Source organism: Pleurodeles waltl, chromosome 11 (genome assembly GCF_031143425.1).
Source record: "Pleurodeles waltl isolate 20211129_DDA chromosome 11, aPleWal1.hap1.20221129, whole genome shotgun sequence".
Lineage (NCBI taxonomy): Eukaryota > Metazoa > Chordata > Amphibia > Caudata > Salamandridae > Pleurodeles > Pleurodeles waltl.
In genome coordinates, this window is record NC_090450.1 from 92,273,520 (window position 1) to 92,292,754 (window position 19,235).

The 19,235-nt window shown below is 45.4% G+C and overlaps 1 protein-coding gene across 2 annotated transcripts in view; it reads right to left on the reverse strand.

Moving 5' to 3' along the window:
• Positions 1 to 19,235, reverse strand: part of SKIL (SKI like proto-oncogene) — a 134,909-nt gene that overhangs the window by 49,928 nt on the left and 65,746 nt on the right. For both annotated transcript variants that reach the window (XM_069213179.1, XM_069213178.1), the window contains exon 4: positions 8,340 to 8,587. In XM_069213179.1, coding sequence (XP_069069280.1) covers positions 8,340 to 8,587 — 248 coding nt within the window. The remainder of the gene's footprint in view (positions 1 to 8,339; positions 8,588 to 19,235) is intronic.

Below are 19,235 nucleotides of genomic sequence, written 5' to 3' on the forward strand. Positions count from 1 at the left end.
TGATGTGGGGTACCACATATACGTCCAACAGTGTGGTGTACCTTGGTTGGCGAGCCCACATTGGTGGTATAAGTATTAGTTTGAGTTTGTTTTTTAACTCAGTTTGTTGACCAGATAAGGGATGAGCGGGAGAGGGGGAAAAGCGTAAGCAAATATCCCTGACCAGCTGATCCATAGAGCATTGCCCTTGGACTGAGGGTGTGGGTACCTGGAAGTGAAGTTTTGGCATTTTGCGTTTTCTTTTGTTGCAAATAGGTCTATATTTGGTGTCCCCCAGCGGTAGAAGCGATCTTGTAGAATTCTGGGGATGTATTTCCCATTCATGAGTTTCCTGTTGATCTCGACTGTCGGTCAACTGATTTTGAATGCCTGGTATGTATTGTGCTATCAGGCGAATGTTGTTGTGAATTGCCCAATGCCAAATTGTTTGTGCTAAGAGACACAGCTGTGACGAGTGTGTCCCCTCCTGTTTGTTTAGATAATACATTGTTGTCATATTGTCTGTCTTGACAAGAATGTGTTTGTGGGCTAGAAGTGGCTGAAACACTTTTAATGCTAGAAATACCGCTAGCAGGTCCAAATGATTTATGTGAAGTGGTTTTTGTTGAGTGTCCCATTGACCTTGTATGCTGTGATTGTTGAGGTGTGCTCCCCACCCAATCATGGAAGCGTCTGTTGTGATAATGGCGTGAGGCACCTGGTCTTGAAAAGGCCGCCCTTTGTTTAAATTTACAGGGTTCCACCATTGAAGGGAAGAGTGTGTTTGGCAGTCTATCAACACTAGATCTTGGAGTTGACCTTGTGCCTGCGTCCATTGTTTTGCTAGGCACTGTTGTAAGGGCCGCATGTGTAGTCTTGCGTTTGGGACAATAGCTATGCATGAGGACATCATGCCTAGTAGTTTCATCACAAACCTTACCGTGTATTGTTGGTTTGGTTGCATGCTTGATCTTACATTTTGAAACGACTAGTGGACTTGGAGTGGCAATTGCTCTTTGTGTGTTGCTCCCAAGTACTGTTGTATTTGGGATGGTTGTAGATGATATTTTTGGTAATTTATAGAAAACCCTAGTTTGTGTAGAGTATCTATGACGTATTGTGTGTGAAATTGACATTGTTGCTGAGTGTTGGCTTTTATTAGCCAATCGTCCAAATATGGGAATACGTGCATGTGCTGTCTCCTTATATGAGCTGCTACTACGGCTAGGCATTTTGTAAATACTCTGGGGGCTGTTGTTATTCCGAACAGTAGCACTTTTAATTGATAATGTTTGCATTGTATTACAAACCTGAGTTATTTCCTGTGAGATGGATGGATGGGTATGTGAAAATACGCATCCTTGAGATCCAGTGTTGTCATGTATTCCCCTTTTTTAAGTAAGGGAACTACGTCCTGAAGTGTTACCATGTGGAAGTGATCTGATTTGATGAAGAGATTCAGTGTTCTGAGATCTAAGACACGCCTTAGTGTTTTGTCCTTTTTTGGAATAAGGAAATACAGGGAGTAAACGCCTGTTCCCTTCTGGTGATAGGGTACTAGCTCTAGGGCTTGTTTTTGTAGCAGTGCTTGGACCTCTATTTGTAATAGGTCTGAGTGTTGTGGAGACAATCTGTGTGGTTTTGGTGGAACATCTGGAGGGAATGTTGTGAATTCTATGCAATAACCATGTTGGATAATTGATAGGACCCACGTGTCTGTGGTAATGTGTGTCCAATTGTGGTAGTATTTGGTTAGCCTCCCCCCCACTGTTGACAAGTGTTGGGGAAGTGTGACATTGAAGTCACTGTTTGCTAGGGCTTGGTTTGGAGGGCTGGAATTTCCCTCTTCCTCATGGGAATTGCCCTCTGTAGGAACCACGAAACCCCCCTCTTTGGTTTTCGGACCGGTAGGTGGGTTTAGTTTGGGAGGTGGATGGTTCAGATGTCTGTTGTCGAAACCCCCCCCTAAACTGTGGTTTCCTAAATGTGCCTCTGTACTGTGAGGAGTAGAGCGTGGCCATGGCTTTGGCCGTGTCCGTGTCTTTTTTCATTTTCTCGATCGCGGTATCCACCTCCGGCCCAAACAACTGATGTTGATTAAACGGCATATTTAGTACCGCCTGTTGTATTTCTGGTTTAAATCCAGAACTTCGCAGCCATGCATGCATTCGAATCGTTACAGCTGTGTTGACAGTCCGTGCTGCTGTATCTGCAGAGTCTAAGGCAGACCGTATTTGATTGTTCGATATGGCCTGTCCCTCTTCAACTACTTGTTGTGCACGTTTTTGGTGTTCCTTGGGCAAATGCTGGATGAAGTCTTGCATTTCGTCCTAGTGTGCCCTGTCGTAGCGTGCAAGTATGGCTTGCGAGTTAGCAATTCGCCATAGATTGGCCACTTGTGATGCCACTCTTGCCTGCTGCGTTGAACTTTCGACTCTCTTTATCAGGCGGTGGGGCATCCCCGGATGATTGTCAGTTCGCCCTTTTCCTTGCAGCCCCCACAACCACTGAGTCCAGAAGGAGCTGTTTAGTTATAAACACTGGGTCTGACGGGGCGGTTTATATTTCTTTTCGACCCTTGGCGTGATAGCTCTCCCCTTTACAGGCTCTTGGAAGACCTGTTGTGCGTGTTTGAGCATGCCCGGTAGCATTGGCAGGCTTTTATAGGATGCGCGAGTGGATGCCAGAGTGTTGAAAAGGAAGTCATCCTCCACTGGTTCAGAGTGCATTGTTACGTTGTGGAATGTAGCTGCCCTGGCTAGTACTTGCGTATATGCCGGACTGTCTTCTGGTAGTGAAGGCTTGGCTGGATAACACTCTGGGCTGTTGTCAGATATAGGAGGGTCGTATAGATCCCAGGGATCCGCATCATCTTGCGTCATCCCAGTATGTGTGGGTGACTGCGCCATCGGTGTACCCACTGGTGACAAGTGAGGTGATTGCCTTGGGGATGGTTGTGGTGAGAATTGTGGTGGTGGTGATTTGTCTCTAACCACTTTGGCTTTCGGTTGCATTTCAGTTTCTTGAAAGGCTAGTTGTCTTTTGGATTTGAGTGGAGGGATGGTATGTATCCTCCCTGTGTCCTTCTGGATTTGTAGCCTTTGTTGCATTTGGTCATGTTCTTCTACATCCAGATCTTGCTCAAATCTGTGCCTTTCTTTGAGCTGCATAGAAAGCCCTTGCTCCTCAGTGTAGGAAGAGCGTTTCGGTTCCGAAGCCGTTTTTTTCGGTACCGAAATTCCTAATGTAATTGTCTTTTTCGGTTCCGAGGAGCTTTTTCGAGGCTTGCTTGACTCGATGCCGAATCTTTTCGGTGCCGGAATCTCGACCGGAGTCGGAAGTCTTCGGCAAATCTTTGGCCTTTTTCGGTGCCGATGTTTGGTCACCTTCCTTTCTGTGGGTTGAGCCATGGCCTGCTGGCGGTGGCGTCCCCGTGGCCTTGAATTTTTTGGTGTGACCCTGGGTGTGGGACGGGGCAGGTTTACTCACAGTTTGTTGCGCCGTCGAGGGTCGTTCACCTTCGGATTCATCCAAGTCTGTTTCTTGGATGGAAATTCTCTCTTCCTCCTCGACGTCGAGATCTTGTTTTGGTTTTGACGCCATTTGTAGTCTTCTTGCGCGCGATCTCTTAAGGTTTTCTTCGATCGAAACACTCGGCAAGCTTCACAAGTATCCTCCCTGTGTTCGGGCGACAAACACAGGTTACAGACGTGATGCTGGTCTGTATAAGGATACTTTGCGTGACACTTAGGACAGAAACGGAAGGGGGCCCAGTCCATTAGTCTTGGACGATGGGTGTTGTCGGGCCGACCAGGCCTTGATGAAGAGCGGAAGCCCCGAAGGGCTGCCGTAGCGGTCTTGATGTCGGTGCCGATACACTAAAACTAAACAGGTACCGAACGAGAACAATACCGACGATTTTTCGATTCTTTTCTAACTTTCCCGATTCGAAATACAGAGCGAAGAGGAACACATCCGAACCAGATGGCGGAAAAAAACCAATCTAAGATGGAGTCGACGCCCATGCGCAATGGAGCCGAAAGGGAGGAGTCACTAGGTCCCGTGACTCGAAAAGACTTCTTCGAAGAAAAACAACTTGTAACACTCCGAGCCCAACACTAGATGGCAGGAACAGTGCACAGCATATGTATCTGCAGCTACACATCGAATATATATATATATATATGCACACACACGTATATATATATTTATATATTTATATTCACAGGCTCACAGCTACCTATCATTGCCATTCTTATAAACATCCCATAACCGCTGCACCCAGATCAGAGACAGAATGTTCTTGGTTGTTACGGCTAATCTGTGGACCTTGCTTCCAACTTCTCTCTTACTGTGAAAAAAACATCTAAAATCCTGCTTGTTCCCTTCCTCTCTTTAGGTCACTTACAGACTCCTTAGTGCCCTGCTTTGGACTTGTCCTCTTTTAAATGCATTTTCGGGTTAACTGTAGCATTTCAGTGACAGATAATAGGTAGTAATGCACTTTCTATATGCATACTTATCTATAAAGGTTTATGGGATGAACTCTGAAAGAGGAGTCCATAAACAAGGCTCAAATCCATGGTTCATGAAACAATAGTTGTATGATAGAGCCTTTTGTAGCACAGTCTCACTTAATGAGGACTAACAAGTCATATGAGCAGTCAAGCAAATGGAATTAACAAGGCCAATCATTTTATAGCATCAATTTATGCATTACAATTAGTTATTTTGTCCTTTCTTCCCCATTATGGGTGCTTACAGACATCTGATGAGTGAAATATTTCGTGGAAGGGACACGGTGGAAAAATACCATAAATATGCAAATCACACACTTAACGGTCATAGAAAGCAGCGCCAGAAATAGGTCACAGGCTAATACAGGAGAATTATTAACTCAGGTTAGTGAGCAATAGGCTAGTTCATACAACACACGGGTCATAACCAGGCAAGGAATTCAGACAGTGGTAGTGATGGTCACGCAAAACAGATTTAGATATGCATATGTAAATGTGAACATTAAGTCCCCAAAGATCAGCCTTTTAGTATAAGAAATTACATACATTTTGTAATTGAATATATGATGTTTATTTTGAAAATATAAAGCATTTCTCAACACAAAAGCTTTGTTTCATAGAACACAAGCTTAATTTCTGACCTGAAATGCAAGCTTTTAGTTTTTAGCAAATACACCTTTGATGCCAAAACACCAGTTTTTCATTTTCATCAAGTAATCACATGTGCTTGTGCCACACATGGATAGATCTTGCTTCACATGCTAATGAATAACCATGTCATGGTTTCACGGCCCATAATATAGCAAGCGCTGACACCATTATTGAACGATCAGCATAAAACTGGGAGTGGACTTCATGCCACTAACACTGATTATAAGAATTATGATCATTAGCACAGAGCCAGTATTATACACAGGGCACACACCATTACGACGTTGATGCTCACAATATGCAAAGTATTACCACCTTTGGGCCAGCGCCAACAATTCCCAGGCATTAGCACATCACGCCATCTCCCTAACATGCAAGCAAGAATGCACACAGAAATGTAAGTACAAGCACTCACAACTTCTATTTTTGTTTTTTTAAGCCTTTGTGGTGGCTACCTTCCAGTACTGGCCTAGGAGCATTCCTGTACAGTGCTAACTTTATGAGATAGTGCAGACAAAACCAAAACCATTAGAGTGATGGTGAAATTTCAGGTAGGACAGCACCCATAAGGTCACATGGGTGAGTCATTCCTGGGGTGCTCCACCTTCGAACTTTTATCCAGGGTAAACATTATAACATCAATACAAAGGAGAGGCGATTCTTTGCTACCATGCTTTTTAGACTTTTAACTATAGATAAGGAGATAATGTCAGAAAATCTGGTAACCAATCATGCAATGTAACAATAGGATTATTGGGTGAATGAGCACCTGAAGCATATAGGCTAATTTTATGGTGCTGACAACACAGGTATCAATGGATATATTAGGACACTGAAACAAAAAGGTACCTACTAAGGACTACAGGCAAGACATGTTTTTTGATTTCAAGGGATGGGGCTCACATGAATGTTGAGATGTCAGGTTTAAAGTCTGAAATATTGGCCCAAGGTATAGTTTGGATTGTATTGTGAAGAACTTTTTTTGGCTTTTGTAGTTGCTGTTAACAATTTGACTGTATATTTATCGGGTCATTTAATTCTTTAAAATGAAAGGTGGACTGAAATGCAGAGAGACAACAAAGATGAAAAAGGAGATAGCTTTTGCCCCCATGTTGCATGGATTGTATTACTGGGCGTGCGGTACCAGAGGACCCCAGACACTGCCTTCTAGGAGGTTATCGGCGTCAGCCCAAACACAAATACACTAACCAATTTCATGATCTAGCACTTGTCTTGGCCAAAAGAGAGATAGCAATGACATGGAAAGCGGCGACAGGACCAAGGATACAAGCTTGGAAAAGGGAAGTCCTCAGATGGTCTAAAGTCGAAGAGACGATTAGACATAGAGAGGCATGGAGAGGCCAGAGGCCTATAGCCAGAGCTAGGGCTTGGAGCATAATGGTAGGAGAATGGGAACTGCGAGTCGAGGAAGCTCAGGACCCCTGACACCCATAAGGGAACGCCGGCAGAATGGCACAGACCCCCGAAGCACTCCATAAAACACGTACTCTAGCAAAGCACCCATACAGGAATGCCCCAATCACACCCATGAGCGAAACACATTCCAGACCAACCCATACGAGACCAAGTTCTTACAGATAATAGCTACTCTACATTGCACTTACCAGACACTCAAACGTTAGTTTGGAAGGGTGGGAGGGAGGGTTGATTCCCTCAGGAGGAGACATAAATCGACAGTGACTAGAGGGCCACTGTATCATCTTATGGAAACTATCCCTTACTGTAATATAATAGATATAAATAAAGTTTTATATGAAAATGGCAAATCACATGTCTGCGGACGCAGAAACCTAGTGCAAAAGGACAGAATGCCTGCAAGAAACGCTATAATTGGCCAAGGTCAGATCTCTTTACTCTACTTGAGGGGACTTCCCTTCATGTTGTAATATTTGTTTTTCTATATGTACCAAAAATCAATAAAAGGAAAAAAAAAAAAAAAATGTTGCATGGATTGTGACAGAGATACTTGGAAAGAGTTGCACTTGATCACAGTGACTATTGCTCTTAGTCCCACAGCCACACTTCCTTCTCAACTTGTAAGATGAACCCTGCAGGCACAAAGGTCATTGGAGCATTCTTTTGCATGCAACATTTAAAAACAAAATGTGAAGGTTAAGGGTCGGAGACAAGCAAGTAAGAAGAGGGGGACATGAATAGTGCAATTTGAGCACCAGAGTAGATAGGCCTTTGCTCAAACATATTCTCAACTGGTAAAATTGCAGTGGTGGAGATTTGCTACAGGTTGGACCTACTTTAGTCAATGAGGCAGAACTGTTATTTAGTTTGGAGATATCAGAAACTGTTGTCTCATAGGAGCTGGCAAACACAAAAGACAGGCTCACTTCCTGTATGAAATGGTCTGAGGCTTCTTGCTCCCAAAGAGGAACCCACCTGATATCCATAATTTCCTTTCCTTTGGACATGTGAGCCTGCTATGAGAGCTCAAAAAAGGAATAAGAGCATAGTGGGAACAGTGAACAACTGTAATAGCTGAAAGAATGTAGACCCGCTGTCAAGACCAGTGACTTTGGGAGATCCTCCTCCTCAAATAATCCTCCACCTCATCACCTTCCTCCCTCTGATAATTATCATCCTGATGACCCTCCTAATCATAAATCTCCTACTGATGATTGTTAATCCGATCCTCCACTGATCCTCGATTCATCATGATTTTTTCAGGTTAGCAATCTCCTCTGCCTAATCCTGCTTCTCCACCTTCGCCTTCTCATTCATCTTCATTCACACCTCCTCCTCGCCCTCCTATTTTCAGTGCCAATTTAATGTGTTGTTCTCCCGCTCTGAATAATTTTTTATATATTCATCTTTATCCTGAACCACCTCCTCCGGATCCTTCTCCATCTGATATTCTTTGTTTGGATCCATCGCCATTTCTTTAGCACCCTCATCCCAATCATCCATCTCCTCCTGTCTCTCTTCCCACAACTTTCACCTCATACCCATCTGGCTCAAAATTCTCCTCCTTCCAGTCCTCCTTCTTCTGGTCCCCTCCTCCTCCTTCAGATATTTGTTGCGAGCATACTCATATTCCTCCATCTCCTCACTTTTGTCGCAAACCACTTCATCATATACGCAATCGCTCTCCCAAAGAATTTGAAACCATGTACTACAAACTTCAGTTCAAGCTGAAATTTAAGAAGAATATCTACTTACGTGAGCCATCACAAATAGCAGTGTTCATTTTCACATCCAGTTTTTCCTGATCCTTGGGTGACAAATCTGGATAACAAACGCATCTTTTGTGTTTACCACTTTTCGTCTGTTTATCCACCGGAACTGGAGAAGGCTTATCTGCTTCTGAAACTTTGCTTACTGGTTTTGTGATATCTTTGCATCTTGATACAGAAGACGTCAAGGACACATTTGGGGCCACCACTTTATCATACACATAAAGATAATAGCTAGAAAATAAGATAATAAAATTAGTCACAAATGTAGAGTTGAAGAAACAGCTTCTGAAAACACATAGATCCTGTTTTTGACATATTTAAGGTACTTTTGATTTTTAACATTGAGATGTTGTCAGGTATCTGTACTTCTGAGAACAGGTGGTCCTGGTAAATTATAAAACCAGACTCTGAACTTACAAAATAATGGTGTGCAAGCATATGCAACTCAGCAGCAGGGAACAGAAGAGTTTGTGCAATGGAAGCAAGGAGAAAGCCTCTTGCACATAAAAATGTTTTGTACTATTGTAAACACCACTCCAAACCCCAGAATCCAAAGCAGTATGCTCCTTCAAAACTATTAGATTTCATGTTAGGCGACGATTCCAGGTGCCTGGGAAGTGACTGTCAGGAAGCTTCCCATTGGTCATGCAAAACCAGAAATCTACCTAAAGTGCTAACTAAGTACTGGACTGTCCTTATTTGGGAGCCATAATGGGCAAGCCTTTAATTCTAAGAGAAAATAATGACCCTTGTCTTTTTCTTAATCATTGTTGCCAAATCATAAACACTTCTCTATGTAGTGGTGCACTTTTGTTTGTCCTGCTCAACCTTGCCTGAAACGCTATCGATACCACTTTGCTCTTTATGAGTGCTACACTCTGATCTCGGACTGCATTAACACTCTTATTTATCTGTTCACTTTCTGCACCAGTCACCTTGACCCTGTTATTCCTTCTGCTTCAGATGGTTTTGTTCCCTTGCATAACAAACCTTCCACAAAACATATGAAGCTCCACTCCCATGCTTTTTCTCTTGGGTTTCTGCTGCTATTCTGACTGTAAAAAAGAAAAAGTAATATTGTGTAATGTAATATTTTGGCCTTTTGACATAGTCAGTCCAAAAGGTAAGGGTGGTATGCAAGTCTTCTGCAGCATTATTATGGTAAAAGTAGACTAGGTCACAGGAAGGACGGTCAATAATATGTGAGACTTAGTGGGACAAGAGGCACAGGCCAACACAGTAAACTGGTGCGTTAATGATTATACAGCTGTATAAGGAGGGCATATATGGGGATATAGAAACAAAGCTTGAGGTATCCATGGAGCTGGCACGTATATTTATTTTATGTAAAATATTTGTCAAAACAATTTATTATTTTGGTAAACAGTTAACTGAAAGCAAGCATAAACAGTTCAGGTTTCAAGAAAGCACCTGGGACCAAACTTTGTTCTCAAGCTTGAATTCAATGCTTTCCCAAACCTGGGCCCTTCAACTCTCGAGAGATCCACCTCCACGCTCCAATGACTTGAAGGCATTTGGCTGATCATGTGTGCAGTCATGAAGTGCAGGTTAATTGCTGGTGAAAAGTGAGCTGATGATTTCTACGGTTAGCCTCATCATTTGTCCACACAGGCCTTATGCACAGAGCAGAAACTTAATTTTGCACTCCATATTCCAGAACGTTTAAGTTCATTACTTATCAGTTAGATCCACTGACTCTGCTGTCTACATGCACACTTCTAACACTGCCCATAAGAAATGTTCCTCTGATTTGGTTTTATGAGTCGCCAATAATTATTAAGTAACTTTATGTCCCTCAATATAGTTGCAGAAAACCTTAAAACTGAACGTACAATAAAGTATATTTTTACAAGTGATTAGAAGTAACTTTTTTTATTTAGTTTTTTTTTCCAAACAAAAGCAGTATTGTGAAAGATGAGGTTCAAAAAGAGAAACTATCAGAAAAGAGCATCACTACACATTTTTCAACCGTGATCATGTGATGCAGTACGACTGACGTGCAAGGAGTTCTCCCAACGAGGATCTTGTGGCAGCAGAAAGAAGTTTCCAGGATAATCTGTAAGGACGGTGGAGTGCAGTTTGACCACTTGAGTAGACACAGGGAGATTCAGTGGATCGGTGGAAGGAGGGTATATGATCTATGTATTGAAGAAGGGCAGTGTGACTGAGGGTGGAAAGATCCTGTGTTCCTGAGCAATAGTGGTACTGCTGGAGAAAAGAGATGATTTGAGTGTGATGTAGTGGGTAGGAATAGTATCGACTTTGAAAACGGGCGTGTGAGTGTTTACAGGGCAATGATGAACACGTTACTTACCTTCCTTTTGGTGGATGCTCTAATCACGGATTCTGAAGCGTGTGAATTTTCCAAGGCTTCATCTGGAATTTAGCAATTGCTCCCAAACGTCAATAAGTGATGCCATCGGTCTTCACAGCAACCTCGCTCTGCCTTCAAAAGTGACAGTGCCTAGCTCTATACTGACACCAGCCCTGTGTGCCAAGGTCAATTTTACCATAAAGCATTCTACACCTTCAGATGGTGTGTGGAATCAGTAACATATTGAGAACAATGCTAGAGTGCAGGCTCTAAGATAGGACCATATGAACGCCTAGAAGTCTGGAGTAGGTGCTGAGGAACCTGATGTTAGAGTATCCACCCAAAATAGCATCAGAGGAATTAAGTAACATGTTCTTCCAAAGGATACTTCAAAGCTCCAGATGCCTCACCTTTTGGACAGACACCAAAGCATCATCCAATAGGTGGAGGGCGAGGGGGGGGGGGGGGGGGGGGAGGGATTCAGATCAGGAGGTCATACAGGACCAACAGAGCAAAATAGCCCTCTCTGTGAACCTTCGAATCAAGACACCAATGTCTTGTGAAGCAGTGCATGGACACCCACGTAGCCGCTTGGCAGAAGTTCAGAGCTAAGTATTGGAACACGCCTGGCTAAGGACAAAGCGTAGGCCTCAGCTCTAATAGAATGAGCCTGAAACCCTCCAGGCGGCTCCTTCTTAGCCACAGTATAACACATTTTTGCAGTGAACAATCTACATTCCCCCATCGTCACACCAGAAAACCCCACAATGATATGGTTATCCCCTTGGTTCATCTTAGTTCGAAAGATGTAAACGCTAAGGGCTCTCCTGGGGTCCACCCAAGCAAACCTTTCCTCCTCCTTTAAAGTGGCAGAGAGAAAAAAGCACGAATCGTGACAGACTGCGGCGAGAACCCCTCTGATAGACATGAGTTCTGGTTCTGAAGCAACAACAACCCAGAAAGAAGGGGCTGTGTGTATTGAGTGTACTGACAGCATCTGCAGGTCTCTGGACACACAGTCTAGACGTAATTGCAAAGTAGAAGACAGTCTTAAGAGGCAAAAGCCACAATGAAAAGCTCTGCAGAGGGTCAGAAAGCATGCGCATTAGGAAAGTTAGAACTAAGATAAGGTCCCTGTACAGTATAACAAAAGGTATTGAAGAAAACAGATACATAAATCATTTCAACAAACGCATCAAAACTGATAAGTGAAACAGGAAGTGCTGATTAGACATATGCAGAAAAGTTAAAGGCCGGACAAAACAGATTTAAATGAAAAGTTTAGGTTACAGCGGATCTATCTATGAGTCCCTCACACAGACTGCAAACTTTGCGCAACATGTAGTGTCATTAGACACCAACACAAGATGTACCACCTCTACAAGCAAGTCAAAACCACTCAGGAGAAGGGTGTGGAGATTCAGATGAAGAACTCTGCCCTGTTCAGGGAACAGTAAGCCCTCTGCAGAGGCAGATGGAGACGAATGGAAATGTACAGACTCAGCAACCACACTTTCTGAGCCAAGACCTGGGCTATCAGGATGATCTGAGCCTGTTTTCTTTTAACCTTCTTCAGAACTTGGGGAAGGACTGGCAGAGGAGATAGTGCACAGAGGAGACATGAGTCCCACAGAAGGCAAAACACATCTCCCAGAGAGTCTTGAGGCAGAAACACTGGATGAAACAGGCTTAACAATGAACGCTCTCTAGAGCAGGGTAAAGATCTTCCTAAGACACCTCACACTGGGCGAAGATACTTTTAACAATTGATTCGGGGAGCAAATGTTATTGGCTAAATGGTGCTTTGTGAGCCTGTTTGCCCTGGGGTTCAGAGATTCTACCAGATGGCTGACAATCAGTGAGATCCCTTTACGGTCCAGCAACTGTCTCAGGGCTTCCAGGCACACCCCCAGTAGCCCTACACAACTATGCTGAAGACAGTACCACGCAACAGCTGTGTTGTTCATCAGAACATGCACAGGCCTTTCCTTGATTGAAGGCAGAAAAACCTCAAGAGCCAGCCGGATGACATACAACTTCAAAAACATTGATGTGGAGTCTGCTTGAAAAGAAACCAAATGCTTCTGATAACCACTTTGCCAGGTTGCCTCCACAGCAGATAACCAATGCATCGATCACCACTGTAAGTTTTGAATGGGGGTGGGAGAACTGCCATGAACATCATGTGTACCTCCTTCCATAATTAAAGGTCCTGGACCATCACGTCTGACATGTGGATGTTGTCCATGAGGCACCACCATTGCTGAGGTCATTGAAGTGGAGTTCCAATGCCATTTTCAATTACCTCATTGCATAGGCCAATGGTAATGGAGCAGCAGAAGTACACACAAGGCCAAGAGTCTAAGAACCCTCACAACTGACTGGACATCAGGACTGCATGGTGGAGGTGGGGGGGGGGATCTGCAACTTGGGACGCTGACAAAGGAAGATATGATCCATAAAGGACTTCTCATTCCTCACGTGGGAGGGTCATGGGTTTCATCTCTGCGATGTCATAAGATAATACTTATTGTTTATGGTGTTTGTGATTGATACTAGTAGTATTTGGATTCTCTTATCATAGCTCCTCCGGTCGGACCCCGGTAGGTGAGCATTAGGTACAGAGCTGGAGTGTCTCTTTGAGGAAAGTGCAACTACAAGCAACACCCCCGCACCAGGGAGTCCACCTTGGTCCTGAAGAGGAACCTAGGGGTAAGGCTCGAAACATGTAGACTGGGAGTCAGGTACATTACATCCCCGACTTCCGCAGACCCTTTTTAATCATACCGCCTCAAAGAGATCTATTAAATTATTTGAATTACTAGGAGACAGGTATTTTTAGCTCACCCAAGACCCCACCAATCCTATCCCTCCTGTGATTCACACTGACAAGACTACATCAGTGCTCCCACGTATCCAGGTCGTAGCACACCCGCTCCGAAGCGGAACGGGAAGAAACCCAATGATGAAGCATGCCACCAAGGGGTAACCCTGGTGGGTGAGGGTATTTCTAACAGGAAAATCCTTTTTCCTATCCCTCCTGTGGTAGTTCTTTTAGCTGGGCCTCTTTTGTAATGGTACATAGGCTACAAGGAGGACAGACCAAGCCCCACAACCTCCTACTCCCTCTTTGTTTTTGTACTGCCTAGATATGCCTATATATGCCTAACTCAGGGACAAGTAGTCTAGGACCAGCCCGGAATTAATGCAGCCTTTTTCGATTACTATCAGAATATCTACAGGGCGAATAAGTCTCAGTTCCCTGACGTAGTGGCCTTGCAGGATGGTTTGGTATTGCAGAGAGTCGAGATGTGCTGGCACTACAGTTAAGGGGTCTTATCACAGCTTGCGAGATCCAGAGGGCACTGAAGTTTTTGGTGGGGTGAAAACGCCTGGCATGGATGGCCAGTCAAAGGTGTTCTTTCAGGCACACAGTGGACTGTTGGTGCCCTGGTTACTAAAGTTGTATACAGCAGCCTGGGTGGAGGGGGGCTGCCTCTCTGGTACCACAGAGAGGAAATTGTGGTCCTTATACCCAAGCAGTGTGGCGACTTGGCTGATAGAAACTCATTCAGACCACTTTCAATGATGAATCTTTATTACAGGATTCTCAGTAAAGGAACCGACCAACAGACTTCATCTCCATATGAAGGCATTAGTTCCCCATGACCAAAATGGTTTTAGCCCCACTAGAAATACTGTTATTAATGTCAGATCTCTCATAAGAGTAATGTATGAACCATCAAATGCCAAGCTGGAATCGGCCATTGTGTTGGCAGCTGATTTAGAAAAAGCATTTATTACAGTGAGCTTGAGTTTCCTAATTGAGATGCTCAGGCATATTAATATGGGGGAAGTATGATTTAGGTGGATTATGCTATTACATATTAGCCCTTTTGCTTGGGGAAAAACTAGTTTGATGCCTTAGAGAAGGTAGTCAATATGCTGTAGGAGACAACGGGGTTGCTACTTGTCACGTATCCTTTTTCTCTTAGTGATACAACCTCTTGCTGTGAACCTACTAATAAGAAATTTCGACAAGGGAATCCTGCTCACAGAAGGCAGGCACAATATCTTGTTTAAAGCAGAGGACTTGCTGGTTTTAAGGGAAACATTTCTGTAGACTCTGCCCACGATCTAGTACCTCAAAGGAGTTCAGTTATCGGGTCTCCACACTAATTGGTTTAAAATGTGTATTTCCTTTAGATCACTCCATGCAGTTAGACCCGGGATTTTGGCCCCTGGGGCATCACCTATGAACAAGGTATGTTTCAATGCTTATGGGTAAGGATTTACCATAGACCTGCGGCTCTTTTTGCAGGAAATTTGGGACGTACCATTCAGTCCACAGTGGGGCATCGAAGAGGGTCCCTTTGGCCAGTTTTTCCCTGGTCTCCCAGTTGTGCCCCACCTCTCTCAAAGGAATGAAGGATTTTCAGGGGTTCAGCAGTAACACATTAGCTGATAGAGACATATTCTAGTTGCAGATTCCTTACTTTGTGAATTTTCTCCTGGCATCTGTCTTGAGCTGAAGATTTTTCTTCAGCAGTACCCCTGCGCATTGTTAGGTGGCATTGATCGACTCTACACCCGTCATCTGAGTCATCCACGCTGGATAGGACGTTGCAGGTCCTACATAGGTGCCACTCTGGTGCGGTGAAGTCAGTTTCTTTTCACGACTTTCCACACCAGAAGCACAGAGCCTTGAAGAACACTGGCCACTGGTGTGTTAAAACAAAGGCCCTCACTTTGCAGAGCGGGGAGGATGTGAGGGTCGGTAGGGATTATGCAACTACAATATATTTACCAGATAAGGCACTACTGAACTTGTTCATCTGGTAGAGACTTCTAGTTCAATCAATGGGTTTTTGTAGAGTGCAACTACTCACCTGTGAGGGTCTCAAGGTGCGGGCTGGGGGAGGTGAGAGGGGACCAGTGCCTCATCCAAAGAGCCACATCTTGAGGTTCTTCATGAAGGTGGTGAGTGATGGGCTTTGCTTGAGGTGCATGGGTAGGTTGTTCCAGTTCTTCACTACGAGGTACCTGAAGGACCTTCCACCAGCAGTGGTTTTCCATATGCGTGGGACAGTAGCCAGTGCCTGCTGGGTGGAGCGGAGGGGTCTGGCAGAGTTGTTGAAGGAGATGCAGTGATTTAGGTAGGCTGGTCTGATGTTGGGAATGGCTTTATAGGTGTGGGTGAGTAGCTTGAAGAAAATTGGTTTCTTCATCGGGACCAGTGAAGGGTCCTCAGGTGCTGGGAGGTATGTTCCTGGTGGGGAAGATTCAGGATGCGTCTGGCAGCTGTGTTTTGGATGAGTTGCAGCATTCTGATGTTTTTTGTTGTGGTGCTGGTGTAGCGTGTGTTGCCGTAGAAGAGCTTGCTTGTGACTGAGGCATGGGTGACTGTCCTGCGGCAGTCTACTGGGATCCATTTGAAAATCTTTCGAAGTTGGCGGAGGGTGTGCCACCAGGAGAAGGTGACCATGTTTACCTGTCTGGTCACTGATAAGGAGGAGTCAAGGATGATTCCTAAGTGACGGGTGTGGTCAGTCAGAGAAGGGGGGGACGCTGAAAGATGTGGGCCACCAGGAGATGTTCCAGGCTGAGGTGGAGTTTCCGAAGATGAGCTCAGTCTTATCTGAGTTGAGCTTGAGGCAGCTCTCTCTCATCCAGGCCGTGACGACTTCCATTCGTGTGAGGAAGTTCCTCTTTTCCTCGCCCGGGTCTTCATTAAGGGATATGATGAGTTGTGTCTCATTGGCATAAGATACGACCTTCATACTGTGGACTCTGATGATGGCTACAAGTGGGGCCATGAATATGTTGAAGAGTGTTGGGCTCAGGGAGGATCCCTAAGGAACTCCGCAGCTGACATCTGTAGGTTTGGATGTGTAGGGTGGGAGTCTGATTCTCTGTATTCTTCCAGAGATGAAGGAATGGATCCATAGCGGGGCTTTTTAGCAGACCCCTGTGTTGTGGAGCCTAGTGCATAAGGTTCTGTGGGGGACCGAGTAGAAGGCTGCTGAGAGGTCGAGTAGCATGAGGGCTGCGGTGTGGCCACAGTCTAGGAGTCTGCGGATATCATCAGTGGCTGCAAGAAGAGCTGTCCCCGTGCCGTGGTTGCTGTGGAACCCAGACTGGGAGGTGTTCAGTGAATTGTCCTCGATTAATTGCCACAGCTGTGGGTTGATGGCCTTTTCCAGTACTTTGGCCTGGTATGGTAGAAGCGAGATGGGCAGGAAATTCTTTAGCTCAGATGGGTCAGCCGAGGGTTTCTTCAGGAAGGGGCATACCTCATCGTTTTCTGGGAAGTTGGCTGTGTTGATGGAGCAGTTCATCGTCTTGCGAAGCTCATGGGCATTGATGTGCTGGCTTTGATGCAGATGTGGTGGGGGCAGGGGTCTGTGGGAGCTCAGGGGGAGGCGGGAGAGGTCTGTCATAGGCTCTGATGCTGGGCTGGTTCTCCAGGAGGAAGCTGTCATAAATGTCCTTGATCTTGCGGTGGCAGAAGGTGCAGAGTCTGCTGCAGAAGTCTTGTGACGGGGGATGCTGGTGGCTACTGGGGGAGGGGGGGGTGGGGGGGAATCTTTGAATTCGTTGATAACCATGAAAGGTTCCTTCGTGTTGTGTGTGGAGGAGCTGATGTGATCCCAGAGTGCGTTTTTTTCAGTGTTTTTTATGTGTCTGTGGTGGATGTCGGTGGCAGGTCTGAAGGAGGGGAGGTCTTTGCTTGTTTGGCTGTTACTCCACTTCTCCTCTAGGCGCCTGCAGGTGCACTTGGATACTTCGGAGTTCATTGGTGAACTAGCTGGCGTTCATTGGGATGCGCTTGGCCAATGCTGAACAGAGGGGGAGGCTACGGTGTCAGTGCATTATTTGATCCAGGAGTTGAGTTTGCGTGCTGCGGTGTTTGCGTCACCCGAGGGAGGCAGGGGTGATATGGAGAGTGTTGTGTTGAGTTGCTCGTCGGTGATTTCATTTCATTTTATTTCCTGTGGGGGGCCCTGGGAGCATGGATGCGGCTGCTGACTGCAGAGATAGTGAAGTGTAGGCAAGGGTGGTCTGCCCAGTCTGGGGTGGAGATAGTCTTGATGATAATTTGGTTGCTTGAGGTAAAGATGGGGTCCAGTGTGTCTTGCGGCGTGAGTGGAAGCAGTGATCAGTTGTCTGAGAAAGAGAATGGGGAGGTTGTAGAGTAGGGAGGTGGTGTTTTGGTCGTTGCAGTCCTTGAGGTGGAAATTCAGGTCGCCGAGGAGGAAGTAGTCGGAGTTGCAGATTCCTTACCTTGTGAGTAAATACCCAAGCAATACCATCCTCAGAGGCTGGTCTGCGAACCAAGATCAAACAAGTAAGTCCGGCAGGACTGAACGTATCTTCCAACGACAGGCATATACATTTTTGATGGAGGGGCGCCTGGCTGGCAAGATAACATTAAAGACTTTAAACAGAATGTCAAAAGCCTCCGCTCAATCTTCACACAAGAAGGCGGAGACTGGACAGCTTTGGGTGGAGAACCCTTCCCAGCAGCTGAGACAGAAGATCCTACCCAAAGGGCAGTCTATTCGGAGGATCGATGGCCAAGTTCTGGATGCAAGACTCTTCCTGCCTAGTCTGGAGCCACAAGAATTAATTGGGCCTGGTCTTTCTTGCTAGCACTGGGTAGAAGTGGTATGGGCAGAAAGGCATACAGGAGGCCTGAGTTCTACTTGAGATGAAAAGTATCACCAAGCGATTGCCGCCTTGGAAACTCCAACATGCAATACTGCTGACATTACGCGTTCTCTGCAGAGGCGCACAGAACTAACCAAGGCTTTCACCACTGCTGAAAGAACCTCTGTCACCTCTGGCTAGAGACGCCATTCGTGACCGATTACACATTTGTTGGCTGAGTTCATCTGCTCTGATGTTCAGAGAGCCTGCCAGAGGAAAAATGCTCACATGCTCCAGCCATGTCTAGAGATTCAGAGCTTCTTGACAAAGGGTACACAACCCAATTCAGCCCTGCTTTCTGCAGTACAATATGGCCGTCGTGTTGTCCATGCAAATCTGCACTACCTTCCCTTTGAAAGAGGAAAGAAATGCTTTTTATGGTAGTCTGATTGCCCAGAGCTCCAACAGATTGATGTGGAGTCCAGACTCTGCCGGAGACCAGATGCTTCTGAGCTTCACCTCTCTGCCCCATCCCAGAAGTGATGCATCTGTCACTACTGTCAGATCTGGTTGGGGAAGGGAGAAGGATCTGCCTCTGACCCAATCGCGGTTCATTAGCCACCACTGCCAATCTTGCAGCGTTCCTTCCAAGATCTGGACCACAATGGAGAGACTCCCCAGATACTACGCTCACTTGAACATCAGGTCCCACTGCAGAGCCCACACAGGCCATCTGGCATGTGTCACCAGCAGTATGCAGTAGGCCATGAGGCCCAACAGCCTGAGTCATTCTCACTGAAATCCAGGACAGAGGCTGAAACATTGGTATCCTAGCCTGAATATCCTGGGCTCAATGCTCGGAGGATAAGTCCAAAACTGCACTGTGTCCAGAAC